The sequence below is a fragment of the Chenopodium album genome, chromosome 3, assembly GCF_948465745.1.
Source record: "Chenopodium album chromosome 3, dcCheAlbu1.1, whole genome shotgun sequence".
Classification (NCBI taxonomy): Eukaryota; Viridiplantae; Streptophyta; class Magnoliopsida; order Caryophyllales; family Amaranthaceae; genus Chenopodium; species Chenopodium album.
The window spans coordinates 66,369,570-66,390,290 of NC_137836.1; the positions used below are offsets into that span (position 1 = coordinate 66,369,570).

Sequence of the window (20,721 nt, forward strand, 5' to 3'; positions counted from 1 at the left end):
TCGGATGAATGCATCTAATTTCATCATTATCTTTTGTTCAAAAAGTAGCCCACTTACACTACTCTCTTGAAACACGGTTTGCGTTTCCCTAAGAAATAAATATCAGTGTCAAATAAACTAAATTCACCTCAACTCCCAAGCGACACCTCACTTCACCAATTTACCTCCACCATAAAAGATGTCAGCATCACACAAATTTACACCGCACAAAAATTACCTTCTCTCTCATCACTCCGATCAAAACTACTCTCCAATGTCTACCTCTCCAAAACCCAAATTGAAGCCGACCTTAACACAAAACCAACTCCAGAAATTACCATGGAAATCCCACCGGAAATTAACCCCATTGTTGACCAAGAGCCTCCAAAAGTGGATTCAACTACCGAATCACAGTCTTCTCAAAAAAGAAAGTCCGATGACATGCAAGAAGAAGAATAAAGCGCTCCGGAACTGGGGGTCAATTAGCGAGACAAGCCAGCAGCCATGAAACGGCAAGAGAAGATCAGTGATCACTTTGTGACAGGTTTTGTTATTAATCTTCCTTGATGTAAGTCTGTTAAGTTGTATAAATTGCTTGATTTAGTTGAGGCTCAAAATTGGGTGAATTTGTTGAGTGAAAGCTTTAATCGGAGTATGTATGTTGATGCTATGAGGGATTTTTGCAAAAGTTTCAAATATTCTAAAGGTGTTATTCGCTGCTGTGTGTATGAAAAAGAAATTGAGTTTGATGCGATGTATTTGGCTGAGTTGTTTGATGTACCTAATACTGGATATGACTTGTATTTTAAGAGTAATGTGATAAGGAACCCTCTTCCTGATGCAAATATTGATGAGATAGTAGAGTTTCTAGGTGGAGACTCGGAGGAAACCTACATAAATCACAATGACCTAACCCCTCTTGAAAAAATTCTGCTAAAATTCGTTTTCAATGACATTATTCCTCGAACCCAAAAGAGAGACAATGCCAACAAGCTTGACTCTGTTCTCATCTATTGCCTAGCCAAAAAGATCCAAATTAACTTTCCCTCCATCATCATCCAACACCTTTCTCACTGTGTTCCAATAGGATGGAAGGTGGGATATGGTAACCTACTTACCTATGTTTTCGAAAGCTTTGTCATCTCCTTTACTGATAAAGAACCTCTGCCCCTCAAAAACACCGAATACATGCAACCTATTTTCCTTGAAAATCATAAGATGAAGGTTGTGGATGGATGTTTTGAAGTTATGCTGGAGGAAAAGGAGAAAAGGCCTAAGGAAGTAGGTGGACTAGCTGAGGGGGAAGAAGAGAGGGTTTCTGGGATAGTAGAGGGAGTGGTGCAAGACATTCAAGAGGAGGAAGAGGAAAACGTGGTTGAGGAAGTGACTGAGACAGGGGGAAGGAAGAAAAGGAAGAGTTTGAGGCTGATGAAGAAAGAGGAATTACAGAAAGTCTCAAGCTCTCCTAGTTTGGGCAAGTATGCATCTGCAGGAATAGGTTTCGCAGCTTTCAGTTCCCCATCAAAGGTTCCCAGCGAGGATGTCAAGGAGATGAAGGATATGCTCCTAAAGGTGCTGAAGGAACAAGTGGATTCAAAGCAAAACATGGCAGAACTGAAGAAGAGCATGCTCATTCTGAGCACTAATGTCAAGAAGCTAATCTCAAGATCTAAACAAGGGAGACAGTCCATTGTGAAGGACATAGTGTCTCAAATCAGCAAGAAGCTGGAGGATCTTGCTGTTGATGATGACCAGAGCATTGCTTCTTAATCTATCTTTCCTTGCAGCCTCTTTATGTTGATAAAACTTATGTTTATTTGCTTTTGGAAACAATTTTTTTTGGGTCTGTAATATTTTGGGCACTTTTTAATTTCTTTTGGCAAACTTGCGAATTTGGTACATTTGGCCAATGTTTTTAATCGGTTTTGGATGATGAATGTCTATGTTTCTTTTGCCTATATGCTTTGTGAATATTTTCTCTCTATGCATAATTCTTGTCTTAACACTAAACCACTAGATGGTGCTGTGTTATGGTATACTATATACTTGTGTGTTAGTTTTTGATAATGCTAAAAGGGGGAAAAGGATGCAAACTATCAAGGAAACTTAATCATTCTATGGTCTCTGTTCGAAATCTTCACAAGCTGTATAATCTCTACAATCAGGAATAATGTATATACAAGTTTTTTTTCAAGTTTTTTAGTTATTTATTTATGCATTGTTTTTATTTCCTTAAACATTAGTTTCCATTCTGCATTGTATTTTGGTTTTGCATTTCCTTTCTTTAGGAATAAAATGGATTATCTCTGTTTCCTTGTAAGTAAGTTTGGTTTGTTTGTCATCTTCAAAAAGGGGGAATATAGTTGGACTTAATGATTTTGATGATGACACAACCTCACTTACTTACAAACTAATAAGTGCTTGATTATTTAAGTGTGTACTCAGTTACAAAGACTAGGAGAATAAAGGGTCTTGTAAAAATACCATGAGGAACAAGAAGGCTAGAAGCAGAGCTATCCTTATAGAAGAGTTCCATCACAGGAACTGGCGCTTCAGAAATGAAGACTAGAGAAGAGAAGTTCCTCCCAAGGAACAGAAGCCTTGGAGTAGGAGCTTCATCAGAGAATATGAAGACTAAATATATTTTTATATTTTAGGATTTATGTAAGTATAAGATATTAAATAGCACTCGAAAAATCTGTATGGAATTGGTCTAAAAGATGAAATATGTGCATGCTAGCTTTTAGGAAAACTGTTATCATTTAAAAGTTTATCTTTTTCTCAAGTTAAAAAGATTTTATTTTATTTCTTTTTCTGATTTTCGGAAAATATCTTTTACAAAATAAAATCTCCCATGTTTTCCAAAACTTGCGGCCTACTCTCCCATGTTCTTCTTCAGACATGGGTTTGCACATTAAGGAGTTCATGGTTCCTTAATTATAGGGACATGATCTTCTTAGTGGGTATGAGTAGTGGCGTAATGGTGTTGCTGCACAAAGAGGATTTTCCAAAGCATTTATTGATCTATAAATAGCCATTAATTTCAGAAGGAAAATCTCACCCTTGCTCACATAAGTTTTCAAGCTTCAAATCGAGTCAAGTGTCAATTCCACACAAGTTCATTAGAGTTTTCTTAATGTTCTTATACTAGAGTTTGTTTTCTTTCGAGTTGTAATTTGGGGAATGGGGAAGTTCGAGTGAACGTTTGTGTATGAGAAAGAGAAGTGAGGAAGAGAAGAGAAATAGAAGAGAAAGAGAACAGAGAACAGAGAAGTGAGAAGAGAGAAAGAGAAGAGAAGAGTAACAAGTTGGGTGACTTGTTCCTCAGGGTCTTAAGTTCGTAGAGGAACTTGAGTTTGAGTCATTAGCTTGTAATAGGATCATTTGCCCTATTATAGTGAAGATTCATTTCCCAAAATCCCAAGTGGTCGTGGTTTTTCTCCTTGTTAGGGCCAAGGAGTTTTCCACGTAAAATCTCTCTTGCATTCTTTAGTTTCTTTAGTTAATCTTTCAGTTCCTTTAGCTAACTTAATTTTAATTCCGCAAAAAGTTTGGCTAATCTCTCATACTACAATTCAACCCCCCCTTCTTGTAGTATTCTTTGAAACAACAGTATTTTTCCCAACATTGCAATATGAAAAAAACGAAGGAAGTATAGGTTTGGAAATCTAACCACCATCAAGTTCTATTTATATTTATGACATGTTTTAAATTTACAAGCACCCCAGTGTAGTATAAATGGCAATTGGTTTTTTTTTTTTTTTTTTTTTTTTTTTTTTTTTTTTTTTTTTTTTTTTTTTTTTTTACAGCTGAAAAAAGGAGAGTTAATCCCCAGTAACAATACAAATACTAACACAATAATGAAAGTTTAACAGTAAATCTGCAATGTTTCAAAGATGCATTCCTGCATGTTGAGCTCCTATATAATCTCCCTGCAACCATTTTGGAAGTCTTCTGTCAGGGATAAAAATTTGTAAATGCCACAAATACAGCTTCACCGCTTCTTTGACTCCCTTGAAGATCGTTGCCAGCATGCATGAAACTATCTGCTGGTTGCAAGGACCACTCTCCCTCTTTAATGGCATCTGCAGTAGTTCTAACTTCTAAGTATCCACCACCATCCTCGATTTTTGTTTTTGCTTCTTACTTGCCTGATCTCCAGAATAGTAGGCCTGCAAACACCACATCCTGCAGTTAAAATGTAACACTTACTCTATTGGTGTGCTTCCCTGTTGACCTGCCTTGATTCGAAGCCCGGGGAGCAGCTTTTTTCTGACTCGGAATCAGGTGCAAGGTCATCATCTTTAGCAGCCATGATACCAGAACCCGCCTTATGTTCCATTCTCGACTTTCGTCTCCTCATCAAAACAAAGTTTGCAGGCATCAATATCCCACTCGGCATTATTTTTGCGGAGGGAGGCTACTCTAACATCTGTGATGGTAGCTTGGCTACTCAAAACAGGTGGCTTGCCATGAACCCAGAGATGGTGAATATAATTGACAACTGTGATGTTAAGAACAAACTCTACTGAAGCCAAATCTCTGAATCGGACCCTCACACACGGGATACAGCTTTGAAATAGGCATAGCATGGAGGTTTTTTCTTCACTAAAATAATCCTCACCCTTGAGCAATTTAAAAGCTCTATAAAATAATTATTTTTGAACATGAAGAAAAAAAATTACTACGTATTTTAATGTTAAACTGTCGTCCATGCCAAAAACGAAAAAAAAAAGAAAAAAAAATTATTCAAGGTAAAAAGAACATTAAGAAGTCCTCTCACAACGGAGGGTACTAATGCAAAAAACTTGGAAGAGAAACAATTTGGCAAAATTCATGAATGTATGCCAAAACCAAAAGTGGGTGAAAAGAGTTCAAAGATGAGAAAAGAGTAAAAGGTTGGTTTAAGCACCATTATGCCTCATATTGTAACCTAACCTTATCATTTTCTTCTAATCATTACATAAATGGTGTTATCCTCCAAGTTGTTGCCTTGTTTATTCCATATTTACATACATATTAACATATATAATGCACAATTTCCATTGTTGAGCTTGCTAGCTACTCCGTAGCAGGTAAAAAGAGTAAGAAATTTCGTATTTCAACATCAAAAGAGACACTTCCAACAAATTCTTTTAAATAATTGCTTTCATTTGCAAATTACTCCTTCAGGACTTTGAATGCGAATGATTACTAAAAGCCAATCATAAACTATTATTTTTAACAAAGACTATAATTTGTTAAACATAGACGATATATGTTGGGCTCAATCCTAGCACAGTTCAAGGGTAAGAATTACCCCGCCTTCACATAAGTAAAGCATTTAACAATAGATATTAAATAAAAATACAACAAACTAAGATAACTTGTTATTAAATAAAAATACAACCAAACTAAGATAACTTGTAGGTAAGAATGAATAGGAGTTAACATGGACCATGCTGATCATAACACTTGAATCGAACAGGTGACTGAGGCTTTTGGTAAATTCTTCAATGTAATCTCGATTAACATCTGACATGGATTAAAATTCGGAGTTCGGGCTAAGCATATGACCAGTTCCTCCAAAACTAACGCATGTCTAAGGAGAAACTGGGTTATTAACATCTCCTGAACAAATCCATGGTATTCCCTTATCACTATTCTTTTGAGACGATTCCTGCAACATACGGGAGTTTCATGATCTGTACGGATAAAAAATTCTTGTTCCTGCTCCAGCGCCTTTTTCCTATACTCACACAAAAAGTCGCCATGATATCCAGCGAGTCCCTAAGAAGTAAACATCAATAATCAATAAATTAAAATTAAGAAAACTCTCAGAAGTTGAACAACATTGCTCATATGATTACTAAAACCACACCAACCTGTGCAAATTCAAGTGTTTCTAAGACAGGTGAACAGTTGAGAAAAGGCAACAACAGATTATCCCAGCAGCTATCTTCAGTAGCACCACCCAACTCTAGATGTTTCAGATTAGGAAACACGGGGAGTTTATCCTTTAAGACTTCCTCATCGATGAAGTCAAACTCCTACAACCACAAGTTAAACAATTATTACAATTGGTAAATTTCAAAATCAACTATGAAAGGAGAAAAAGGATTATTCAGCTTAAAAGAGAGAAATTAGAGATTGAGACATTACCCACATAAAAATGCCAAACAATGATAAGTGTTGAGAATAAGAAAAGGGTCTAATGAGGTTAATTATTTGCTGAAATGATCTTCCAAATTTTAAGGCCATGCATATTGTCAGAGATGCTTTAACAAGACCATGCATTACAGGGATTGAGTAACAACTTGCTAAATTATCAGAGTATTCAATGTACTCCAAATTGGGAGTACTGATCAGCACACAGTCGCTGTTATCTCGGAAAAAATCAGGACATTTAGGCATCCTTAAAGTCAATCTTCGAAGGGAAGTCGACGTGATAGCCGTGATGTTCACATGCCTTGTAAAGGGTTGGAATGTAAGATCTTCAAGTAGAGGGCAACTTGATACTAGCCTTGGCAAAAAGTCATCCTCAGAAATGAGAGATGCAAACAAGACGAGCTGTTTCAATTTTGGAAGACGATAAGAGGGCATGACGTAAATTTGATCAAAACCAATGTTGACCTCAAGTTTCAACACCTCCAACGTTTCACAGGTGAAAATAGCTGGGGGCAGCTGAAAATTACCTGACTCCCCCACCAGTATAGAGAGGTCAAGTTCCCTAAGGCCACAAAAAGACAATGGATAAGAGATCCACACATTCAATCGCGGAGATTTCAAGTCAGGGAGGCAACCTTGACTACACCCATAGCAACTATCGCAACCAAAAAAGTACACTTTACCAAAGTCCTTGCTGGTAAGTTTAAGCTTAAACTTGGTAAGATGCTGCGATTGGTGTGTCTGGAGTACGGTATCAACAAAGCTCACAAAAGTGGGGAAACGCTCAATTGCATAGGGATGTTTCAAACAAAGACAGATAGGTGAACCATCAAAATCAAGACTTGTAATCAAAGGGAAAACACGCCTCAATTTCGTAGACAAGGCACAAGTAGCAGCAGCATCCTTGGTAGGAAGCAAAGAGAGGATCCGAATTAATAATTCATCAGGCAAACTGGAGAGTCTATCTACCAACATTTGAGTAAAGTTGTGATTTTGAACATCACATACAGTAGCATAATTACTGGTACATGGTTTCAAGCTCCTATCCATACTGACCATACACCTGCACCCATGATAAATAAATAGACGATACTATTAAAACCCTAATCAAATAGGATGAATCATGCAAAACCGCTTAGAAAACAAATATCCAGAGCTTGTAAGAAATTTAACAATCAACAAAAAGCGAATTATAATATGAAAGCGATAAAAACAAAATAGGATGAATCATGCAAAACGGCTTAAAAAACAAAATCAAAATCAAACAAAAAGTGGATTATAATATGAAAGCGACAAAAACAAAATAGGATGAATCATGCAAAACGGCTTAAAAAACAAAATTAAAATCAAACAAAAAGTGGATTATAATATGAAAGCGATATCTTGAAAGAGCAACTGGGGACAAAACAACCTGGTTCAAAGTTTCAAAGTTCAAATTCAGGAAATCACAGAACGAAATTTAATTCAGGCTCGAAAAATCACATAATTTTATAGGGAGAAAAGGCATATTTGATTCAATTATCAATAATTTAAGTATCTCGTCAGTAATTAAGACCAATAGTTCAAAAGTTCGAACCCTAGATTACGAAATTGATATAAGATTAAACCCTAGATTGTGAAATTGATACGATGATTACACAAAAAGGAATAAAAACTTACCTCAAAAGTTGCTTCAATGGAGGATTAAAATATCAGAAGGCGCCTCAGTGGAGAACGAGGAGTGCGCTTCAATGGGAAACTCAGAGAGAGGGGAAGGGGGAAGGGGGAAGGGGGGATAGGGCTAATTTTATTATTTAACTATTAGGCTCGATTTTTTATTTTATTTTGTTTTTATTTATTTTTTTATTTACTGTATATAAATATTACTGTATCTCTGAATTCTAATAAAAAAAAATAATAAATAAAAATAATAATTAGTGGTTAAAAATTGTTATTGACTTAAATAAAATAAATGGTACTCCCTCCATTTCATAATGTTAGTTCCACATACTATTTTGGGCGTTTAAAAAAGTTATACCCATATTGAATATATTTCATTTATGACTTGATTTATTTTGGAATTAATAAGTTGTGGATTAATGACATGACTCTAACTAAGGAAATCATTACCTTAAATTATACAATTATGACTTATGTTTTCCTTATAAAAATTAAAAAAAAGTTAAACTTATTATTAATTATGTTGTACTTTAATGTTAGATTCCTAATATATTTGTTTTCTTATTTTACGTGATTAATTCCATATGAGACTAATATTAGGAAACGGAGGGAGTAAGTTGAAGAGTTGAAGTATTAAAAAATTGTAAAAGAAAAATAGTGGATTTTAATTGAAAAGTAATTAATGAGAGAGGAAAGATATACTTCCTCCGTTTTTATTATTGCACAATACAAGTTGGGCACAGTAATTTTGGTAGCTGGAAATAGGGTTGTCATCGGTCCAAGACCGGACCGACCCAAATAGGATTGAAGACCGAAAATTAGAATTTTAAGAACCGAAGACCGGATCGATTAAGCTAGGACCAAACCCGGACCGGACCAAAAAAATCGGATTAAAACCCAGACTAGACCGCTTTGGACCGATTTAAGAATTTTTTTTATAAAAATACTAAATTTTAAATAAAGTTATGGAATACACGTAAAAAGTAAAGGAAAAACAATATTCTAATGTCATATTTATGTCTTTTTTTGTATGTTTAGTACAAAAAACTTATAAAATTAAAGTTTTCTAACCTTATTAATGATAATTTTCACCATTATTTAAGGTTTCACGCATATTTTTAATAAAAAAAAAATCGGTCTGAATAGACCAGTTTTTATAGGGTTTTGGATCGGACCAGACCGAAGACCGAAAAAAATAATTTCAAGACCCGAAGACCAGACCGATTAGTTCGGTCTGGTCCGGTCCAATTTTTTGGTCCGGAACAATTTATGAACAACCCTAATTGGAAAAGGAAGAGAGAGAAAGGTAAAAATACAAAAGTGTCCATGTAATGTAAACTTAAACTAAAGAATAAGGGTGAAAACGTAAGGGTATGTTGGATATTTGCAATGTGAACGGATACAATTTTTGTCTTAAAATGGAAATGTTGCAATATTTGTGAAACTCTCGTAAAAGGCAAGTGATGAAATATTAAAAGAACGGAGGAAGTAATAAAAAAAAAAAAAAAGTAGTAGTGGATTGGGTGGGGACCATGAGAGGAGATAGATAAATATTTTAATGTAGCTTTTTACCAAAAAAAAAAAAAAAAAAAAAAAAAGGGAAGTGTAACACTTATTAAAACACGGCCGGTTTTGGTAAGTGTAACACTTATTAAAACACGGAGGGAGTATCTATCTATACTTCTATTTTAAAACAAGAAGTTTAAAGGACACACGCCCTCTTCTCTCTCTTTTTTATTATTTTTTTTTTTAAAAAAAAAAAAAAAAAAAAAAAAAAAAAAAAAAAAAAAAAAAAACTTTATCCTAAACAATTACAATCCTTTTAAAATATCAATTTTCATATGTATCTTTTGGGTTTCACTACATTTCATTATATAAATTTCCATTTACATAGAAATTGATAATATATTACCTTCCCTCTCTTTCACTGATTTTACCCGTCCTCTCTTTCACCCGAAGTCTATAATTTATATCAACTAATTAAAAATTTTATGGAAATTCTCTTTGGTAACACCATACTTTTAACTTTCCTCAGTGATGAATTACAAAAATTCTTATTATCTTTGATAAACCTAAAATTTTATATTAAGCTAACCATGACATTAATGATAAACTGTAATTAAATATTTAACTATAGTTAGTTTATTTATTTATTTTGTTATTATTATTTACTTAATAAAAATTATTTTTTATAAAAAAAATCACCCGTTCCCCAACCAATCCGCCACCACTCTTCGCCCCCACCCACACCGGCGTCGACCCCTCTCTCGCCAGCGTGCCGGCCTCCCCTCCCGGCCATGTATTGACAACAGCCAAATTCGCTACTATGCAACAACATTAATCAACCAAACACCTTCCTCGTCCTCAATTTCGATCTTCACCATCAATCGTCGACGTCTTTTTCGATCAATTCGCTTTCAATTCGTCCTTATCTCTCTTCGTTGAGATTTGATGAGTGATTTCTTTTCCGTTGACAAAACAAACAATTGAGATTAGTAAGAGAAAAATTGGAGATTTTTTTAGGGTTAGGGTTAACGGTGAAAATCGGGAATTGGGGAATCGGGGAAGGGGAGTCCGACGGGAGAGGAGTTACAGGTGTGGTTGCGGATTTCAGGGATGGGGGATGAGAGTCTCACGAATTTTGGGGGTGGGGGATGAGTGGCTGGCGGTTTTCAGAGGTGAGGGATAAGAGGTTGGTGGTTTTAGGGGGTGGGGGTGAGCGGCTAGTGGTTTTCGGGGGTGGGGGATGAGCGGCTGGCGATCTTCGGGGGTAAGGATGGAAGTGTTTCAGGGTTTTCGAGGAAGTAGAGAGGTGTGGGATGGTCGCCGGCGTTAAGGGGTTTGGGTGCCGGCAAGTCGGCAATGAAGTGAAGGGGGTTGGGGTTGGCTGGGGCACCGGTGGGTGGGGTTGGGTTTTTTTTTTTTTTATTTTATAAAAATAATTTAATTATTTAAAAAAATATTAAAACTAACTATGGTTAATGAATTTAAATTAAAATAAGTATTATCTTTGGTAATAAAAAACTTAGGTTTATCAAAGATAATAAGAATTTTTGTAATTCACCACTGAGAAATGTAAAAAGTATGATGTTATTGAATTTAGTGGAGCATTCAAAGGTATTTTTTTCGATCTACACATTATTTACATTTCGGTTTTTTTTTTTTTTCAAATTTATTTTTAATTTTTTGTTGTTTTTGAATTCTATTTTTGTAAACAAATTTTGCTTTTACAATTTGTGTAGGTTTTCAATAAAAATCTTTATAAATTTTTTTTTCTATTTCAATGTTTAATGATCAATTTTTTTCTACAATTTTCAATAGTTTATAATTTTATCAATTATCACCTTTTCAGATCTTGATTTTTTATTAAATTTATAATCCCCACCAATAATCCTTTACTTTCGAACCTCGTTCTTTCTCTCTCCATGGCACGAACCTAACTTTTTATTCAAAGCCACCATTAACGAAACCTTAAATGGTGCTTTTGTGGTGGGGATTTAGGGTTTGAGGCGTGGGGGAAGAGGATGGGTCGATTTAAGGTGGTGAATACAGTCGAGGGTGGATGCCCACCTTAGCCATGAACCACCACCCCAAAACCGTGAGCCCCCAACATCGAAAACCCAGATTTCGGTTTTAGGGGTTTTTAATTTTAGGGGTGGTGATTTACGACTAAGGTGGGCGGCTGCGATATGGGAAGAGGTATGGGCTGCCGGTGAAGGGGTTTCGCCCATCTCCTCCCTCTTTCCCCCCTTAAACCACCACCCTAAAACCCCAAAATCGAAATGCCTAAAATGAAAACCCTAGATTTAAAAGGATTTTTAATTGGAAAAATTGCTCACAATAATCTGAACTTTTCTTCATTCACCGAAAAAAATCCCAACTTTTGATTATTTTTTAATAACCCAAACTTTAACTTCAATTTGCTTCTAGCAGTCCCAAGTGGCCGAAAACCTGATGAATAGGTAAAATAAAAATTGGTTTAATGTCAAAAATTAAGTAAAAGAATGAAATTAAAATTAATCATATATAAATAAATAAACAAACAAATTCAAACCCAGCCTCCGGCAGTCTGTCGGCCACCCCCTCCATCTCCCCCTGCCCCTCCGATCCCCCACCAGCACTCAGCCACCACGCACTCAAGTGCCAATATCCCATCCCCCCGTCGGGCGTCTTTTCCTCCTCCCCATTCTTGCAAACCACCAAAAAAACTCAACCTTCAATGGTAACTTAAACACCACCATCTCCAGTTACACATCGCCACCCCAGCATTTCGCTCCCAAGGCCGCCTAAACTCAGCAATTACATCGAAACCTTTTATCAGAATCTTATACGTTGTATGAAATTCGATAATCATGAACCAAATTGAACCCATAATGAGATAATTTTGTTCATTCTCTTCAAATTCAATTCAATTTCTATACACTTTAAAAAATCAATTTATTATTTACAATTTATATTTTTCTAATATTATGCCTGCTAGTCTCAAACTCTCAAACAAATGCACTTGAATGATGAATTCTTCTCTTGTTCAACAACTCCGATAAAAAAGTCAAGAATCATGAACCGAATTCCTTGGCCCATACATGCCTACATGGTGGGTGGGATTTTTTTTTTTTTTTTTTTTTTTTTTTTGATAATTAATTAAATAATTATTCTAAAATTTACGGTATTTTCACCAAATGCCCTAGAGTTATTTTTTACTGACCACATACCCATGAAATTTTTCAAATTCACCATATATACTTGAGTTTTTAAAAAAAATATCATGACATGCCGTTGATGACTAGCTAACAACTATTAATTCCATTTTGCCATGTGAAAGCATGTTATTGGTTATTGTTTAGATTAATTAATTAATTATTATAAAAAAAAAACTTTAAAAAATTTCGAAAAAATAAAAACAAAACTTCACCTGCCACCAGTGAGCCACCTTAGCCCAACCACATCCCTACAACCACCACCCAGCAATCTTCCCCACCGCCGACGCCTAGTCCTCCTCTTCACCGCACCAGCACCGCCATCCCCTAAGCCATGCGCCAGAACCGGCCCCGAACCACCATACCCCTTCCTTTCTCTTCAACCGTAAAAACCCCTCTCTGATTTTCCTCCTTAGCCAAACATTAGGAAACCACCCCAAAACCTATTCGTCGGCAGCCCAAGTCCCGCCTCCCCGACGTCGCCCCCTACCTTAGCCAAAAACCACCAGCCCGAAACCGTTTTACCCCAAAATCGAAACCCTAAAAATCAAAATCTATGTGTAGGGAATATTTCAAGCATCATAACCCCAAGCTTGAACCCCACTGTGATCATACACTAAAGTATGGTGGCGTCTAAAGGGAAAGAAAAGAGAGTAAAAAGAGTCGTCAGCAAGTTTTAAGAACTTGTAAACCGTTCACGAGGTGAAGGTTACACCCCTTAACGATCCATGAGATCGTCAACTCCAAAAGGTCTTGAAATAAATAGGGTTCGGGGATGAGGGTACAAATCCAATCTACAAAAGAAAGGACCCTCCCTATAAAATAGGCCTCTACTTTATTTAACTCGTATTCATGCGCTTCCTGACTAACATGCAATCATTATATTAATCCCAAACCTGTTTAATCTATGTTGGTTGAATATTAATGCACAAATAAATCTATTATTGGCGATCAATTGAATTAAAATCATATTAGCTTAAACCAAATTATTAATTATCTTATTAAGCGCAAATTCCCTTTAACATGCATAAACGGCGTGATCAGGCAATAACAATAATATACCAAGCAACATAATAATAATCATAATAATCATACTAATAATAAAACTTAAATATAATAGGAAGACCCTAGGCATGATACTAACAACATTAATAACAAATTCTAGCATGTCACTAAACAATAAAAATCAAAGCTTTAGACCTAACATGATACTAACATGTTAACATGATATTAGAAAGAATAAAAGGCACCCTAAACATGATTCTAGAAAGCATTAAAAATATCCTAACATGATACTAGAAAGCATAAATAACACCCTAAAATGATACTAGAAAGCATAAATAACACCCTAACATGATACTAGGAATCAAACAAATCTAAGCATGCTTTCTACATTGAAATAAAATAGGGAGTAAGCTAATTACTTACTTTGAAGCCTCGTACCTCTTTCTAATAACAAAATACACGCGTTAGTAAATTTCAATGAAAATAATAAATCAAAGAATTAAATTAAATAAATTGAAAGAAAGAGTTAAAAAGGTTTGGACTGGATTTGGGACCAAACCCTCATAAAAGTATAAACCTTTCACGTCTAGGGAGAAGGAAACTTCGAACTTGGCTAGGTGTTTCTAGATCTAATGAGTGTGGAATTGTGTTTATGAAAGCTAGTTTAGAAAGAGAGAAAGAATCAAGGAATCCTTGGTGAGAGTTGATGATTGAAAACGGAGGTCCAGGGACCCTATTTATAGGAAAATAGTCCGAAAATTAGGTAGAATTTGATAAGGAATAAAACTCCACGCTGTCGCCAACAAACCAACTTTGTCGCGAGCTGTCGCCACGCGACAAGCCTTGTCGCTTTGCGACAAGGTCTGTCATTTTGCGTCAAAGACAGTTTTTTGCGGATTTTGTTTTTATCATATCTTTTGATCCAATAGTCCAAATAAGGCATATAATATGTCGTTGGAAAGCTCTTGAAGTCTAATTTTCAATGCAATTAGACTCAGTTTAAAATAATTTGTACATAAAAAGATATAGCCGAAATAGTGGAAGGGCGTCAGTTTTGGATAGAGTTTTGTATTACTTTCATATCTTTTTCGTTATAGTTCGGAATTCATATTATAATATATCATTGGAAAGATAATTTCAAGATCTATCCAACCATATAAAATTTGGATAAAAAATATGAGGCACAAAAATAAAATCTGACTGTCTTTGGACATCTTTAAATCCGAATAGAATTAGGACTTAAAAAAGGAAAGTTTTATTCAAATTCAAACTCTTTTATCCTATTTTTTCAAAAAAAGATAATTAAGATCTTTTAGAATCTTATAGAAGATTCTAATCAATCCTAATTAGTTTAGGAATAGGATTAAACCTTTGGACCCTCCACATGATCATTGGGTCGTAAGTAAAATCCGGTTTGGGCCCAGTTTAGTATTTTGGCCATAACTTTCTCAATATTCATCGAAATTGGGCTTATAATATATCGTCGGAAAGATCTTTGCAAGCCTTATCCAACTACACTACTATTGGACCCTTGTTATGGACCAAACTAAACTGGATTAGCTATTTTCATAAAATAGAGTTGGTTTTCGAAAACAGAAAGAAGGATTTATAAATAAAAACAATCGCAACACTAGACTTTTCACACTTTCACTTCATTTGATTATGGTTCTACGCGAAAGATATTCATCACTGGGTTTGTTTTTGGGGAACAAATGGGTGTCTACACTATGGTTTTAATTTGGGGATTTTTTTTAGAAAAAAATTTGGGGTTCCGTTGAAGTGGTTCAGCAATAACAGATCCTTAATAAGTCCAAGACTAATAAAGCTGAGTAGCCTGAGGATTTTATCAACGAATGGAAGAAGGATGGTGGTGGCAGGGGAATTGGCGCTTTGGATTCCCTAGCGCGGGGATGGGAGTTTGGGCGTCGACGGTGGGGATGGGAGGGATTTTCGAAGGAGAAAGGAGGAGGCGATTTTAGGTTTGGGAAATGGGTGGTTCAAAGAATATGGCTGGTGGGGTTTCATATTGGCGGTGGCGTCGGCGCAAGGTTTTAGGCGAAATTTGCGCCGGCAAGGACATGGTGGCAGCCGGGGCTGGGCTGGTCGTTGGTGGGTTTTTTTTAAAATTTTTTTATTTGTTTTATTTTTTTGATAATTAATAAAATATTTACTTTAAAATTAAAATAATATAAATGCCAATTATAGGTTGCCATAAGGAAAATTAAGCCTAAATGACTAACAGAGTTAACGTCCGTCAGTCATTTGGGTATTTTGTAACATTTTTTTTTGTAAAATTAGGGGCATATGGTGAATTGAAAAATTTTCATGGATATATGGTGAATAAAAAAATAAATCAGGGGCATTTGGTGAAAATTCCGTAAAATTTATTTATTTTAAATGACAACCGGGCATTTGGTGATAATTTTTTGAAACTCAAGTGTTTTTTGGTGAATTTGAAAAAAAAAAGTTGGGTATATTGTGAATAAAAAATTACTTAGGGTCTGTTCACTTCAGCGTAATTTCAGTTCAGTTCAGTTCAACTCCTAATTTCCCTCTCTCATAAAATATTCATTTAATCTCAGTTTAGTTTAGTTCAATTCAATTCAACTCCTATTTTTTTTTTAGTAAATAAGAAGTTTTATTTCACCAAATATGGAAAACACTCAAGTTTTCCAAGAATACAAGGTACATAGGCTGAAAACACATAGCCTATAACAACCTCTATACAACAAAAGTACTATATAACTCCCTATATAGACAAAGCTTCCAACCACTCTCTATTCTGTACATTTAGCGCTAGCTTTGAACTATTAACACTAAGAAGCCTAACTTTCACTTCACTCTTGAGCTGCCTAGCTATTACAAGTATATGCATAATCTTCAGATCCTAGAAAGCTGTGTTCCTCACCCTCCAAATCTTGTAAAGCACAGCCAAGACACAAGTATTCACAATACTTTTCTAAAATCTTGACATGATTTCGTTGCAAATTCTAACATTATTCAGATACAATCTCTCAGGACCAAAACCAATCCAATTTCTCACCTTTGTCCACATAGTGATGCTGTATTTACAATTCCAGAATAGATGATCATGAGTTTCTGGCACCTTAGCACATAGCAGACACATCTTCTCATTCTGCTGAGCATGTATGTGCAATCTATCCCTAGTCTTCAGTCTTCTTTGTATGGCCATCCATCTAATAAACTGATGCTTAATTAGGAACTACTTCCCTTTCCCAAACCAAAGAAGCCAACCTGCATCTATCCTTTCCTACAGTGAGAAGTTCATAGCTTTTCTTTATACTATATTTCCCCTGCCCAAAAGTGGTTGTACACACTTTGCAGCTTGTCTTTCACTTCACACACTTTCTTTTAGTACCAGCTGCAATATGCTCTAGGCTTATAGGTCATCTAGTTCTGCCCTTTAATATAGACAGAATTAACCCATTTTACCCAGAGATTATCATGTTTATGAGCAATGGCCCATGCATGCTTCCCCATTGCAGCTAAATTCCAAATTTCAACATTTTGTATACTCAATCCTCATTCTTTCGTCCTGCAGTAGATTCTATCCCAGGCAATATTCCCAGGCTTAGTGCTGTCCTTCCCATGCTGTAACACCCTAATAATTCTCTCTTTAAACATGTGAGGACCCTGAACAATATTCAAGAGAATTACTGGCGTGCTACTGCCACGTGTTCAAACGTTAAGGCTTTTTCAGAAAATAGTAGCGGAAAAACTAAATCAAGTATATATAAGTTTCAAATCCAATAACCAAAACCAAATTAAATCTTACAACTTGGAACCCTTAAGGCCCTTATTCAAAACTTAAACCAATAGAAATAGTATGAAAGTAAAGTTGAGTTTAAATAACTTTAAAAGTAAATAACAATAAAAATAAGAAAAGTAACCAACTCTCCACTCAAGATCCCACTAACTAGAAACGGATGTTGCATGTGTAAGAACCTGTGGTTAATCTGCTCCCCAATATTACAAGTGTAAAAATTGGATCATCACAGGGTCATTGAAAGGCGAAGGCCATGACCAAAGAAAGACACATAAAGCACGCAATTAGCAAAACTGAGTACATAGAAGCTGCGAAATAAAATAAGAAATCCCTAACATGCTTCTAATAATAAATCATCATACATCATTAAATTATAGACTCAACACACGACTCAACTATCAAATTTATTAAGACTCCATCAATTTAATAATAGGTAAATCATTATTTTTATTCATTGAATTACGCAATAGACAAGGTTGTCCAACCCATGCTCCATTTGGAACATCAATAAAAGAAAAACCCCATGCCTCCTTTCGAAAACATCAATAAACATCCAACGACCACGGGCGCGACTCCGTGACCGTAGTTAGTATGAGATCTCACCTAACTCCTAGTTTTAAGAAAATATTTTTGAAATAAGAGACTCGTAGATCAGACGGCCTCGAGAAAAGTACACGGCTAATACCCCATGTACCCCAACCCCTGATTGTCATTACTCCAGATGTGCACCAATCCAGAGTTTTATTGCTCATCCATCTTGCACTTTACGTGATTTACAATTTTAGACTTGGTGATGACTCATATGCAAACAGTACAATCAATCCAATATCCATTCAATCAAGTAAGACAAGTTTCCAATTTCAATTCTTGATTTGTTAATGACAAGTAACATTTATTATTTATTCCATTATTACCTCGGTGTATAAACACCTTGAGTGCATAAGGCACCCCAAAACCTTAACCTCGTCTTATAAGACTTGAATTCTTCCTTTACTCATCCTATTTGCATAATCGTGAATGAGTAATAAATTAATATTTACACCAATCACATACCTTTGCCTCTAAACGCACACACCTTGCATAATTAGAGCACAAATAATACTTGCAATATAAAATAGTGCACATCATATGAAATTCACAATGTATAACCAAACAATTTAACTCAGTCATCCTTATACATGATACTAAGTTCTCGATCTGCCCTTAAACATGCACCTAAAAGCAAAGTTTTGTAACTTGTATGTACCTTGAATAAACAAATTGGTATGCCACTTTACTAACTAGAAATCACCTTCAATAAAGTCATCTCCTAAACCAAACAATAAGATCTCAATCAATACCCAAGCAATCAAATTTACAGCAATACTAACTTACTTTAAAACCTTCAAAATCCAATTAAACAACACTTTAAAACCTTCCCTTTTGTTGAAATTAAAGGCTTATATATAGTTCTTTATATTTCCTTCATAAAAACCTTAAAATACACTCTTATACATGAAATTACAGCAAGTTTAAAGTCTAATAAAAAATCTAAAAATTATTTAAAAACCCCTAATAATCTCCCCTTTTAATGGGTAATCACACCCTTTTATTAAAATCACAACTCTACTACTTTAAATAAAATTCCAGCATTTTAAACCAATCAAAAACCCTTTAAAACTTCATCAAAATACATCTTAATACTTTAATTATCCAAAGAAATATTAAATTATCTCTTAAAATCTAGGATAAAATTTAAAGCATAAAAAAAACTTTGTTAAAAATCAATAACTGCCCAAAAATCATATTTAGAAGTTGAATTTGGCCACGAAAGGGGTAGTGAGTCTTGCTTAAAACGTTGTTTCCACATGGAAAACACTACTGTTTTTAATCAAAATCGGATGAGTTTAGAACCTGATCGGGATTAAAACAGGATTAATATTAACGAACAGAAATCTAAAAATTAAAACATGTATATAATCTGAAATTATAACCTTTTTACCATCAAAATATAGATTTGATACTAATTATGTCAATTTCAAACAATTAAATCAAAAACCCAAAACAATACTTATATAATTATGCAAATAGAAATAGAAATAAGGGGAAAAGAAGGAGAGGAAGAAAGGGGAAAAGGTGGCTACGGTGGCTGCCAGCTGGGTGGTCGCTAGCGACCAGGCGGCGGCGGCAGCAGGTGGGTCCGGCCGTTAGGTGGGGAGAGTAGTGAGTTAATTCTCAAGTAGGAAGAAAGAAGAAAAAGAAAAGAGAAAAAAGAAAAAAGAAAAATAAAATAAAATAAAAAAAGATAGGAAGAATAAAGGAAAAGGAAAATGAAATAAAATAAAATAAAATAAAGGAGAAGGAAAAATAGAACTAACCTTTTGTGTGGCAAAATTTTGGGGATTAATGGGGTACTTACAGGGGAGAATGTTGTAGGGTAAATAATAAGATTGGGTCTCATAAAATTGATGGGCCAAATGAATGAAATGGACTTAGCTTTAGTTGTATTGAAATAGATTATATAATGAAGGTTCATAAAATAATTTGTAACAAAATAATTTTCAATCCAATTTAATAATTTGAATATTTTGAAATTAAATTACGCAAAAAAACACATCAATATTATAAAGAAAATTAAATTTCATTTATAATATATTTAAAAATACGGGGATTACACATGCCATAGGAAGTTCCTACATATGGTTTTAATGCTCTCAAAGATAGCTTTAGGAAGTATTATAATTTGAGCCCAGTAAACCTGGATACTCATCAAAATAAAGTTTATCAAAACAGCTCTAGCAGAAAAAGAGAGATTTCTAGAACTCCGAATCTTGATTCTAGCATAGATTTTGTCTATCAGATGCTCACATTTAACTGCAGAAATTCTCTTTGAGAAAATTGGCACCCCTAAGTACCTAAAAGGCATAGTACCCCTCCCAATCCGAGTAATGTCTAACACCTCATTCACCATGTTTTCACTCATCTCAGTGCAGTAAATTGAAGTTTTCTCAGGGCTAGCTTTTGAACCAGTTGCCTTAGAAAAAACTTCAAAACCTTTCATCATCAACTTAATAGACTCCACCTCCCCTTTATAGCACAAAATAAGGTCATTAGCAAAACACAAGTAAGTCAAACCCATATATAGCTTTACACCTTGGGTGAAACTTGAACTTCTCTATGCCACTCACAACCTTCAAAATTCTGGACAAGTATTTAATATAGAGGAAAAAAGGCAGAGGAGAGAGTGGGTCACCCTGTCTCTACCCTCTTTTTGCTTCACAAAAACCATGAAGACCCCCATTAATCATCAAAGAAAATCTAGGGGCTCCAACACAAAACATGATCATGTCAATGAAGCTTTGGGGAAATTTTAAATCCTGCAACATCTCTTTTATGAAGTTCAATTGAATTCCTTCATATTGTTGGTCACCATTGAGTGAATTCCTTCATTACAATAGATTAAATTCA

The 20,721-nt window shown here is 35.0% G+C and overlaps 2 protein-coding genes across 2 annotated transcripts; both read right to left on the reverse strand.

The window, feature by feature from the left end:
- Nucleotides 1-5,226: 5,226 nt before the first annotated feature.
- Nucleotides 5,227-7,124, reverse strand: LOC145614925 (F-box/LRR-repeat protein At4g14103-like). The gene is made up of 3 exons (XM_081670004.1): nt 6,121-7,124; nt 5,844-6,008; nt 5,227-5,748 (listed from the first exon to the last, which is right to left on the reverse strand). Exons 1-3 carry the CDS (start codon nt 7,099-7,101, stop codon nt 5,425-5,427), a joined length of 1,470 nt encoding a protein of 489 aa, XP_081526130.1. The 5' UTR covers nt 7,102-7,124; the 3' UTR covers nt 5,227-5,424.
- A 12,800-nt stretch (nt 7,125-19,924) lies between these two features.
- LOC145625235 (uncharacterized) lies at nt 19,925-20,392 on the reverse strand. Its single transcript, XM_081678304.1, has one exon. The coding sequence runs from the start codon at nt 20,390-20,392 to the stop codon at nt 19,925-19,927; it is 468 nt and encodes a 155-aa protein (XP_081534430.1).
- Between the last annotated feature and the right edge of the window lie 329 nt (nt 20,393-20,721).

Excerpts from the sequence above, each read along its gene's own strand:
- LOC145614925 (XM_081670004.1), bottom strand. The coding sequence starts at position 7,101 with ATGTTGGTAGATAGACTCTCCAGTTTGCCTGATGAATTATTAATTCGG. Across the intron at positions 6,009-6,120 it reads TGTTTGGCATTTTTATGTGG|GAGTTTGACTTCATCGATGA; the intron begins GTAATGTCTCAA and ends TTGTGGTTGTAG. Across the intron at positions 5,749-5,843 it reads AAACACTTGAATTTGCACAG|GGACTCGCTGGATATCATGG; the intron begins GTTGGTGTGGTT and ends TTTACTTCTTAG.
- LOC145625235 (XM_081678304.1), bottom strand. The coding sequence starts at position 20,392 with ATGGGTTTGACTTACTTGTGTTTTGCTAATGACCTTATTTTGTGCTAT.